Genomic DNA, 11,738 nt, shown 5'->3' on the forward strand with positions numbered 1-11,738 from the left:
GATAATGATGATCAATGCAATATGCTGACAAATATTCCTGAAGCATAAGGAAGGGATCATACAGTTTCGCACAAAACGTGCTGAGACAACCAGGGGAAATTGTCTTCTATTATTTAGAGGTGTTAGTCTGATGTCCAATTACACTAATGATTGTTTTCTCTAGCAGTGGTTTGGGTTTCAAACACCTCGTTCAATGATATCTGTCGTGTAACAGCTGAACATCACCATTAAACAATATGACATTCAATGACTAGGACGAGATTTGAACTGAAGGTTTAACTGTTCTCAGGAGGACAAAGTATTTTACATAAATACCATCATCACGTTCATAAAGTTGTTCTTCTCTCTTTATATGTCGTAACTCTACAGTTCACTAGGTCAGAGCAATGCAACGTTCTTTTTTGCATTATAAAACCCCCCTATACAGTCTATGAAGTTTAATTGGAAGTTTCTGGAATTATATATATATATATATATATATATATATATATATACATATATATTGCTTGTACTACTGTGGTAATAATGTGGTTAATGCATTTAAAAAATATCTGTTAATTTAGTTGGCTATCATTGCTGTAGGCTAGTTTGATCAATAGGTTGCTTATAGATCAAAAATATTTTTTAAACCATGTTTTGTTGTTGTTGGTAGTTTAAATAATTATGTGGTGTGCTAATGCAATTTTAGTAGTTTTATTTAGTTTGTTTTAAAAAAAACGTTTATATCGTTTTTTTTAGTTATTTTTTTAGGCTACGTTTAGTTCAAATAAACGAAATAAAAATAAATAAGTTTACGTAGGCTTTTTAATTTTATTTCAGTTAACAATTATTTCATATTTAAGTTTTTTTAATTGTTTTTAAGTAGCTACGTAGCCTAAGTGCAGTAGCCTAATAAGTAACAACCTTACAAACTATTGTGATTTTTTGAATATGTTACCAGGGTAATATGCGTTTTTTATGACCACGGACGCTAGCCTATTCTTTCGAGATCACCGTGACAATCTCCGCACTTTTTGGTGTCGGAGGAGCGTGTGATCTTCAGACTGTCACGGTCACGCCCTTTGCCTCCGATATTTTAATGTCATGCCGCTTTTCTGTCACTAGGGAGAGATATGTGAACTCTCTCTCTCTCGCGCACACACACACACACGCGCGCGCACGTGTTTAAACAGCGTCCCACGGCACTGCACGCGCACTCACTGCAGCACCGTCCCGTCGCGGGATGGATGAACCGGACGCGTCGCGTCAGCAGCGGAACGGGCCCGCCGCGGATACGCTCATGCACGGGGTGTTTACGGACGCGGACACCGGGCGGTTCACGTACGCGCTGAGTCTGTCGGACAGCTGCCTCACGGTCCAGAGGATCAACCCTCCTTCATCACCACCACCATCATCATCATCCACATCCGAGCACCTGGACCTGCGCGACTGCCTGGGGAGCCGCGCGCACCGGGGCGAGCGCGAGGACCAGGGCGCGTATCTGTGCGCGTATTTCTACCCGTACCGGTGCAGGTGGATGTCTTCAAGTCCGGTTCGCCAGAGGGACGAGCGTCGCTTTCGGCTGCTCAATACGGAAGATAATAACGATGATGATGAGGAGGAGGAAGACGTGAACCTGCGCGAGGCGGAACGGTGGGCGCGCGCCATCAGAAACAACACCGCGCGCCGCACGGGAAACACGCACGGTAAGAAACTAACTTAGTATTGAAGAGCGAAACACCAAAGTTAAACTCCTTTTCAATGAGTATAGAGGCTTTTATAGAATAAAACTTTGTAACAATAACATCAAAAACATTATACACAACTAATGTCAAAATCATGTGTGTTTGCATACATCTTGATAATACCATGGTATGTTTTGAAGGTCTTGTAAATACCATGGTACATGGAAGTCATTCAGTATGTTGTTGTACATTGTCACAGTACATTGAGTAAACATATATAGTTCCAATTCCAACAAGTTCCAATAGTTCCAACAAGAACTTGCTTTAGCCAGTGACAGTATACTATAGAAATACAGTGGATTGTGTACTAGCCTATGTGAACACGGTAATCATTCAGTAATATGGTAAATATTTGGCTGTGTCATGCCCGTTCCTTACATTCACATGTGGTTTTACCTGTTTAACATGTGAGGATAATGTGACAGATAGATCACATACTGAACCAGTTTGACCTGCTGGGTGACGGTTATTACTGCAATTCATGTCTAGTTTTACTTCTGGTGATTAGGACAGATCATGAATGGTTGGATAGGCTCTAAGGCCAAAATAACATCTGATATAGCTAGATATGATCTCGTTGGCTCATGATGAGCAGGTAAAGGGATGCTGAGAGGACATGTGGGACTGTTCATCTCCATCTGTACAACACTGAGGGGGTTTAACCCTGTAAAGCCTGGCATATCAAATAACAGGACATCATATATTTCAAATCAGGTGTTAGAATATTTCACTAGTTCACACTTACAAATAAGTTAGAATAAATGGTATGCATATTTGGCGTGCTGTCCGGGGAGAGGGCTCAGAGCTCGGATATTGGGCCCGAACCCAGAGTACTCCCCCCGTATTGCTGGTTAAGAAGTAACCAAACGAGTGTGAGGAGACGGGGTGGTGGAGGGATGCTGAAAAACTGTCCAGGAACATTGGTGAGTCAAATGATATAGGTCTCCAACTCATGCTGATTGGATAGACATGTTGATTACTGATTGTCGACAGCTGGTTGGAATGATGTGATAATTGGATCAATTATTTTTACGTGCTCCTCCCGAACTTTGTTAATAAAACATCATATATTTGAGGAAGAAAAAAGCCAATTTTATGTAATTATGCAGATTCTGATATTTATATGGTCAAAAAGTAAATCAGTGAGATCTTTATATAGATACTAACATAAAATGCATATAAATATTAGTCGTCAATAATCAATAGTAGGTCTTAGTGAGATGATATTTACTTAGTTTTATGATCAAAGCTCTGTAGTTTTAAAACATATAATACAATGCAATACAATGATGATTGACAGCTAATAAACCTTCCTCAAAAGCCTGAATACCATATTTGAGAGACACATCTGAACGTGTTTTTTCTACAAAAAGTGATGAATAAAGAATCAAATCTAAGTTGCTTAAGTGCACATCTTGAGATATTACTAACTGTAGTGAAGATAATAGGTAGACGCTGTGCTAGTTCTGGGTTTATCACCAAGTTCACTCAGGTGTGTCGGCCAGAACACCACTTAATGTTCCAGAGTATGAAATGAAGAGCGAAGAGATAGTTCTTGCTCTGTTTGTTTATTCCTCTTTCTTATGTAATTCTGATTGTGTGTGTTTGTGGTTTCTATAAAGAGAGAAACAAATACAAATGAATAAATGAAACATATGCATACACTCATTCCTCTCTAAGCACTAATATACATTACTAAACATAACCAAACAATAGTCAGGATATAACTATATATCTCATAAACTCTAATACTGTAAGCATAATGAAAAGATTCAAACACTTATTATAAAAGATTCTCAAATCCCCACTAACATAGAGAGCACTTACTGTCATCTATGATACACTTCATAGCTTCCGACTAACTATTTTATTGTGGAAATCCCTGGACCGAATGCTATGTTCCATCGAGCTAGCAAAGCCTTGATAGAGAAACCTCGATAGCGGTGCAGATAACAATATTTAAAGGGTCCCGTTCTTCGCGATTCCATTTTTCAAACTTTAGTTAGTGTGTAATGTTGCTGTTAGAGCATAAATAATACCTGTAAAATTATAAAGCTCAAAGTTCAATGCCTAGCAAGATATTTTTTTTAACAGAAGTCCCCTTTCAAAGCCTACAGCGAACGTTCGGTTTGGACTACATCCTCTACTTCCTTTTTTAATGACGTAATTAGAACAGTTTTTTGACAAATCTCCGCCCACAGGAATACACAAAAAAGGGGGCGTGGTCTTGTTGAGCTCCCACGGAGAAGAGGAAGAGTATCGTTTGTATAGTGTGTTTGTCGCCATGTCGTCGAGACGCTGTTATTTTCATGCCTGAGTCAATTAACCTTTGTTTGGCCTTCCCAGGGACGCTGTGCTTGGAGATCAATGGTTACAATTTATGTTTAACTCGTTTCCCGAAAAATATAATCCTTATTTAAAACTATGTGCAGCACATTTTGCCGAGGACAGCTTCCTCAATCTCAATCAGTTTAATGTCGGATACGCACAAAGATTGTTCTTGAAAGATGGAGCAGTTCCCTCTTTGTCTGGAGAAGGCATTGTTTATGGACCACAACCGGTAAGTGTATTTTATTATTTAAGTTGGTGCGTTTAACCGTTTCTGTAACTCATTACACAAAGTGCAACGCTGTTTAGCTTTGTTAACTAGATGGGAATTGAAACTAATCCAACAAACCTTTTAAATAAGTGTAGTAATTCAATCAGACACCATCGATTGTTGGTGTTTGTAATGATCAGTTTAAATTATTTGTTGATTATATCTAATGTTTACTGTTTAAAGGGTTAGTTCGCCCATTTAAGACATGAAGTTGTATGGAATCCTTACAAGCACTATAGTGCATACACACTGACCCACTCTGTATTCGCCTCCCTGGTCAGAGTTCTGGCCGCTGGAAGTTTTTCAAGAAAGTACTCCCGGTTAGTTTCCGGGGCCTCAAAACTGTGCGTTTTTATGTGAAAAAATTATTTGCGTTTCAAAGCTTGATTAATTTAACACAAAAAAAACACACCGGTCAAAATTCATACCTCAGTTTTAATCGGCACTATTTTCTTTCCATTTCCATCAATCCGCGCTGCTGTCAACGTAAACAGTGCGCACGTTCAGCCTCAAATGTTTGCTGTTTACGTTGACAGCAGCGCGGATTGATAGAAATGGAAAGAAAATAGTGCCCATTAAAACTGAGGTATGAATTTTGACCGGCGTGTTTTTTGTGTGGTAAATTAATCAAGCTTTGAAACGCAAATAATTTTTTCACGTAAAAACGCACAGTTTTGAGGCCCCGGAAACTAACCGGGAGTACTTTCTTGAAAAACTTCCAGCGGCCAGAACTCTGACCAGGGAGGTGACTACAGAGTGGGTCAGTGTGTATGCACTATAGTGCTGGTAAGGATTCCATACAACTTCATGTCTTAAATGGGCGAACTAAACCTTTAGCCACATGATCGTTTAGCTGCAGCAACGCAAATCATTTTCTATGTTTATGTAACGTTACTTACTGTAGTAAAGCCATGTTTGTTTACTATTCATTGCTAAGCAATTATGCTACACTAGTCATATGTACGAAATTGTAACTTTAAGAGGCGTGACCTTTCCGGGCAACGTGCGATAAGCTGCTGTCAAATCACAACACAGGAAACGCTGGCACAATCAGAACTCGTTACGTATTTCTAAAGGAGGGACTTCATAGAACAAGGAAGTCATCGGCCCGTTTTTTGGACTGTGAAAACAGCGGTATACAGATAAGTAAATTGTGTGAAAAATACTGTTTTTTACACGCGAAACCTGAACACATGTTATATTGCACACTGTAAACACAATCAAAGCTTCAAAAAAACATGAAGATCGGGACCTTTAACACCACTTACTTCTTATTTTACTCAACTACAAAGTACTGAACAATCCTAACAACAAATATGAAAGTATAAACACATCTAAACATGATATTACATATCTTTAACCCGACGTACTAAATCAGATGAGCCTCAGCTCGAACCTGAAATGTACGAACTTAATTAATTTGGTTGTCAAAACAACAAAACATAGCTTTCATTTTAAGGAATCAGGATTAATAGCCTATGTATTTAATTTAGTCAGGACTAAAATATTACCCAGTGTTATTTTACATTTGATTACTTTATTCAGTCTCTGTAGTATTTCTGAATACTAGTGTTAGACCTAAGCAAAAACTTTTCTCTTTATTTCTCTTTATTGGTATCTTTATTCGATTGTATTTATTTGTGCTACTTGTAACGACTGAGACAAATCAGACACAATTATTTGTTTTAGGTAACAAATAATATTTAAAACTCACTCTGGGACCTGTGGTCCCATCCCCCAACAAGGGCAAGAAGGATCTGTGTTTACTATGACCACGATCAGATAAGTTGGTTTTATTGCTGTAAAGACAGAAGACAGAAACAGACTTTGAAACAAACTTTGCTGCATTAATTAATAAAAGAACGGATCTATAAATGAACACTTACCGCCAGGAAATTGTGTGAATGATTCACTGTTTTGTGTAGTGTCTTTTAATTCTATTAACTTTTATTGTTTTGATGCTGTGGATTAATTTGGTGGAACCAACGGTCAATGTACCCTCACCTACGCGGCGTTTGATCTCTATAACTTGGTACTTTGAAGACAGAAATGACTGTGTGCATGATATGTCGATAACAACAACATATTAGTATTACAAGAATCTTTCATAGTTCTTCATCAAGCTACCACCCATCCAGCGGGCACATGCAAATGAGCACTCTTGGAACAAAGACCCATAAATCAAACTCTCCCGCTTGGAAACTTCACCTTTCTATTGGTCGAGCCAATCCTGAGAGGTGGGGCCTTTCTCAAGCTTCAAATAGCATCATCAACAAGCCCTCCCTCTCTAGGCTCCTCAGTACGTCCGGGGTGTTGTGCTGTCCTGCAGGGCACCAGCAGGGCCCCAGGGCCTTGACCGAACCAGCCATCTACTCATTCAGGTGAGTCATGGCTCTCTCAAGCACGACAAAATCAAGGACAACCTCAGGAGTTTGGCACAACATCTTCATTCAACGCAGAAGAAGTCCATCTCAACTCCCACCATCTGCTCTGCATGTCCTCCCAGGCCCAGGGCCGGCAGGCCACAAGCTGCACTCCAGCCATGAGAACAGAGTCGAACTAACCACGCAAGTTCATCATATCTTCTTCAATCCAACTCAGGAGAAAACGATTGCAACTTCAACATTTGACACTCACGGAATCATCAACAACTTCAATTTTCAACAACTTCAAGAATTGTGTCCACTGCAAAAGGGCAAATTGCAAGTATACTTTTAATGGGGTGCGTTGAAAATGATAAACGGATGGTTCTTTTCATAGTTAAATGGCTCTTTCCCATAGTTCCATTTCCTACCTCCGGTTTCATTCTGTCACTTTAACCATCTCCCTTTGAATGCATGAATGAATGTGTAATTGTTTGTATGTTAGCTTTGTTTTCGTGTTTTTGTTTGTAAAACTTGTGCACAATACGTATTTGGTTCTGATTCTCTGCTTGCATACGAAGTTTACCTTACGTTCTAGATTGTGACTACATGCTCTTAATAGTACTGTACAGTAAGAAAGACATTTCCCTTCCCCCGGAAATGAATATTTCTTAGAATTAATAAACAATTAACGCTGAGTGTCCACGGGACAAACAGGTGGGTTGAAGTAAAAATTAATTTTACTACATTAAGTTAATTATATTAACCCATTTTATCACCCCAATGCCATCCAAGATATCCATGTCTTTCTTTCCTCAGTGGAAGAGAAAATAAGTTTTTTGAGGAAAACATTTCTGGATTTTTCTTCGTATAATGGACTTCAATGACAACCAAGTGTTGAGTCTGGCTAGAGCTAAACTCTGCAGGACAGTGGCCCTCCAGGACTGAGTTTGGACAACCCTGCTTTAAGTGATTCCTTATATCAAGTGTGTTGTTGTCCTGTTACTTTACTCAGCATTTTCACCTGCTGGACCAGAAAATTGCTGAAAAAATAAGTCAATAAAAAAAAAAAAAACAGTGCTTTATGCAGTCAAGTTTTGCATGAGCAAATACCACTAATATTTTCTGTAGGCTATTGTTTTATGCACATTGAAAAAAAAAAGTTCTGGCACGATTTAGGCAATAGATACTGTAACAATTCAGCTGTTTAAATCTTTGAACACATAAAATAGGACAGACTATTCCTGTGAGTTTTGTCAGATCCCGTTCAGGACAGATCCTCTGTTTCTGAAATACACACACACACGAGAGTCAGTCGCTGATATCTGATCAGGACGAGACACATCTGGGCTTCTAGAACCCGAATCAGGGAGTTTTGAATGATGAGGTCGTTTCAGTGACGATCTGTTATCATGGTTACTCTGAGTTCTAGCGAACACGTTTTTTGTCCTCACTCAGCACTTAGGGATGAAAAGAATGAGCCAAATCAAATAACTCCTCGCAGCAAAAACATCAAAGAATTCATAACAATGCATATTCATGTACGTACGTGCATATTTATGATGGTTGTTATCTCTAGATTTCACTGTAGCTCTTTGAGTATTTCTGCAGCCCATGCAAGCATTGTATAAGTATTTATACAAATTAAAGCAAAAATAAAGACGATGATATCAGCATTCTAGTCAATGTAAACAAGTAAATCTAGCAGCACCAAAATAAATGACTTTTATTAGTATGTTTATTAGTACTCTAACTTTTCAGGATGATAGATTTGCCAACGTTTGTGAGATTTAAAATTATTATCCATTAATCAGAAATATTAATCAAATAAATGCTGCTCTTTTGAACTATATATTAATCACATTTTTTCTGAAAAAACTGCATCACAATTTACACAAAAATATCAAACAGCAACAATTTTCAACATTGATAATAATCAGAAATGTTCATTGATCATTAAATCAGATCATGTGACTGAAGGTTGGAGTGATGATGCAAACAGATTCAGCTTCAATCACAGGAAATAATTACATTTTACAATATATTCACAGAAAACAGCTATTTTAAATTGTAATAATATTTCACAATATTGCTGATTTTACTGTATTTTTGATCAAATAAATGCAGCCTTGGTGATATATATACTTACTTGTATACGCTTCCTGGGGGGTTGCTGTCAGGTTTATAGCGACTCTGAGCATTAAACTGACACGTTAGAGGCCGTCTGAATATCCTATAAAACACACTTATCATCAGTTTGAAGCTCTCAGAAAGTGGCATGTTCAGTGTGTGTGCTGCGGGCACAGCGTGGCATTACTACTCACTGGCTCAGTCACTCTGCATTCACATGTTTAATTGATGAGCTTGTTTCATCATGTGTGATCCCGAGCAGACGATAATACACTATTTAACAGAATACATGTATTTTAAATGAGCCTCTCTTATATGGCACAGAACTGTCACATGTGAAAATGTCCAGCTCTGTATTATGAACCAGAATATAATGGTGAAACGTGATTCATTCTTCTTTCTGAAAGCTGAGATGCCCCGAGAAATTCTCGTGAGAATCTTTCACGATGCTTAAAGCAAAAAAATGATGGCAGTGTAAACAGTATCTGTTTTCGTAGAGCGAGGGTTTGGGTTGTGCTGTTTTCTGTATTATTGTGCTAGAAGTTTACAGTAATCAGTGGGTGGGAGTATTGGAGAATTTTAAAGCGGTCATATGGTGCATTATTTAATCATCGTAGGTCCACTAATGTCTTTTTGCATCAAAAAGTTTTTTTGTTTGTTTTTGTGATCCATTTTCCATCCTCCACTCACAGTATTCACTAACTGTCTGATCCATATCACACACTAAACTGGAAATATGATCTGCTGATCGTCAATCTAAATGGATGATTTCATGCAACTTCCTAGAGTTTTTGTATCAGTCTGTGTGGAAACAGTCTGTTAATGAGGTAGCAGGTTGATACAACGAATGCTTTTGAGGATGAAAAAAAAATGGATAGAGAATGACTCAAACTGAGCACTATAAACACACAGCAATACAAGAGCTAACAAGGAGCAGGTGGATCAAATCAATTAAACAATGAGTCGCTTTGACAACAAATGAGAACATTCTAGAAACCTTGACAACTAATGATCAGGAACAAAGGAAATAAGAACTAACTCATGTAAAACATTTTCACCCTTCCACAGTATGCATATACATCACCCAAGTGGAGGGAAGGATGCCAAAACTCTGGTGGTAGGAAGGGGGGCTATACAGAAATACTGCTCCATGGGGGAGTAGGCGGAGGAAGAGACCATGGGATGACCCTGATTGAGGCCAGGAGGAGGATGACCCACGACAGAACCGAAGGAGTGAGGAGCCAGGGTGAAGTCATGAGCCGACCTAACAGAGGTGAAACCGGGAGACGTGGAGACCCAGGCAGAGTCCAAAGACCTAGCGACCAGAAAGACCTAGCTAGCTTAGCTAGACAGACCTAGCGACATCAAAGGACAAGGAGGCCAAGGCAGATCCGCGGTGATGAACAGCCGAGGTGGAGCTAGGGTGTCAGACGGCTGAGGCGGAGCCGGTGGGAGTGAGGACTGATGAGGAGCCAGAGAGAAGGAGAACTACTGAATCGAAGGGGTGGACGAAAGTCCATGGCAGAGGCACAGTGATGACTGACCCAGGCAGAGCTGGAGGAATGAGGGAGCCCGGGGGAACCGGAAGGATGATGGTCCCAGGTGGAGCAAAGGGAGCGAGGACCCAAGGAGGAGCCCACTGGTCAATTGGCCAAGGTGGAGTAATGGGTTCAGAGGCCCGAGGCGGAGCGAGAAAATCCTCACACCAAGGGGGAGCTGATGACCGAGAAGCCCAAGGTGGATCCGAGCAGCTGAGTCAAAGATATGGCAGAGGAACTGGATGGAGTCGATAGAGGAGGAGGGAGTGGGAGGCTGGGCGGTCCATCGGTGACAAAGGATATTTGGGGTTGGGCGGCGAAGATTTCGAACCAGGCGAAACTAACGACTATGCAGAGACTTGGAAGCCAGGAGGGACCAGTGGAAATGAGGAAAACTGGAAAACGGGCCTGGTGGCGTCAAAAAAAGAGACTTGGAAGCTGGATGGGACTGGCAGAGACAAAGAGAATTGGAGCCAGCGAAGGAGGAAGGGCTTCTAGGAACAGGAGGAAATCAGAGAATCCATTAATCCAGGCAGGGGAATACAGATTTCCGAGGCTGGAGGATAGACACTGGAACCGACTCACACACCCGGTCAGACTTAACAGCGGGTATTGACTTCAGGATGGACATGGCTTCAGGCTCGGGGTCTGTGTCTGCGGTGGACTCCGGCTCATGGTGGTTACGTGCGCTGGGTGGACTGCAGATACTGGTGGATTTAGATCCTCCTCACTCTCACCGATGGTGAAGAGGGTTCCTATGTCTCTTAAACACCTGCAGAGGCAATTGTTTGGGTAATGGACGAAATGAGCGAGATCTAATAAACTCTGTGTGTGCTCCTCAAGGGATTAAACACAACCAAACTATACAGCGAAGAGAACAGACAAAGAATGACTCAAACTGAGGGCTATAAACACACAGTAATACAAGAGCTAAACAAGGAGCAGGTGGATCAAATCAATTAAACAAAGCGTCGCTATGACAACAAATGAGAACATTCTAGAAACCGTGACAACTAATGACCAAGAACAAAGGAAACAAAAACTAACACAGGTAAAACAGAAACCTCATGTAATGATATAAAGTAGCCTATGGCAGATATCCATGAGCAGAACTGTATATTCTGTTTTTTGTGTGTAAAATAATTAGTACATAGACCCATAACATATGAACCAACTGAAATGTTTCATGCCATTTAAACATCACGCCAGTGGACTTTCCAAGGCTTTTCACATACAGTAATTTCAGAAGGAAATCAGATGAAGCCTCTAATGATTTACAGTCATGCAGAACTCAGGAGAGTTTCATTAGCACTGAACTCACTGAACGTACGTTGAATTAGATGCATTCTCTGTAGCGATAGAGAGAGAGAGAGAGAGAGAGAGA

General features: G+C 40.1%; 1 protein-coding gene across 1 annotated transcript in view; it reads left to right on the forward strand.

Annotated features, from left to right (window-relative positions):
- Positions 1-1,012: 1,012 nt before the first annotated feature.
- sphk1 (sphingosine kinase 1) overlaps positions 1,013-11,738 on the forward strand; it is a 30,328-nt gene continuing 19,602 nt past the window's right edge. Inside the window, exon 1 of the mRNA XM_077202160.1 lies at positions 1,013-1,685. Within this exon, the coding sequence (XP_077058275.1) occupies positions 1,223-1,685 (463 nt within the window). The 5' untranslated portion in view covers positions 1,013-1,222. The remainder of the gene's footprint in view (positions 1,686-11,738) is intronic.

Source organism: Siphateles boraxobius, unplaced genomic scaffold (genome assembly GCF_051911475.1).
Source record: "Siphateles boraxobius isolate OS27281-9 unplaced genomic scaffold, OSU_SipBor_1 49, whole genome shotgun sequence".
NCBI lineage: Eukaryota > Metazoa > Chordata > Actinopteri > Cypriniformes > Leuciscidae > Siphateles > Siphateles boraxobius.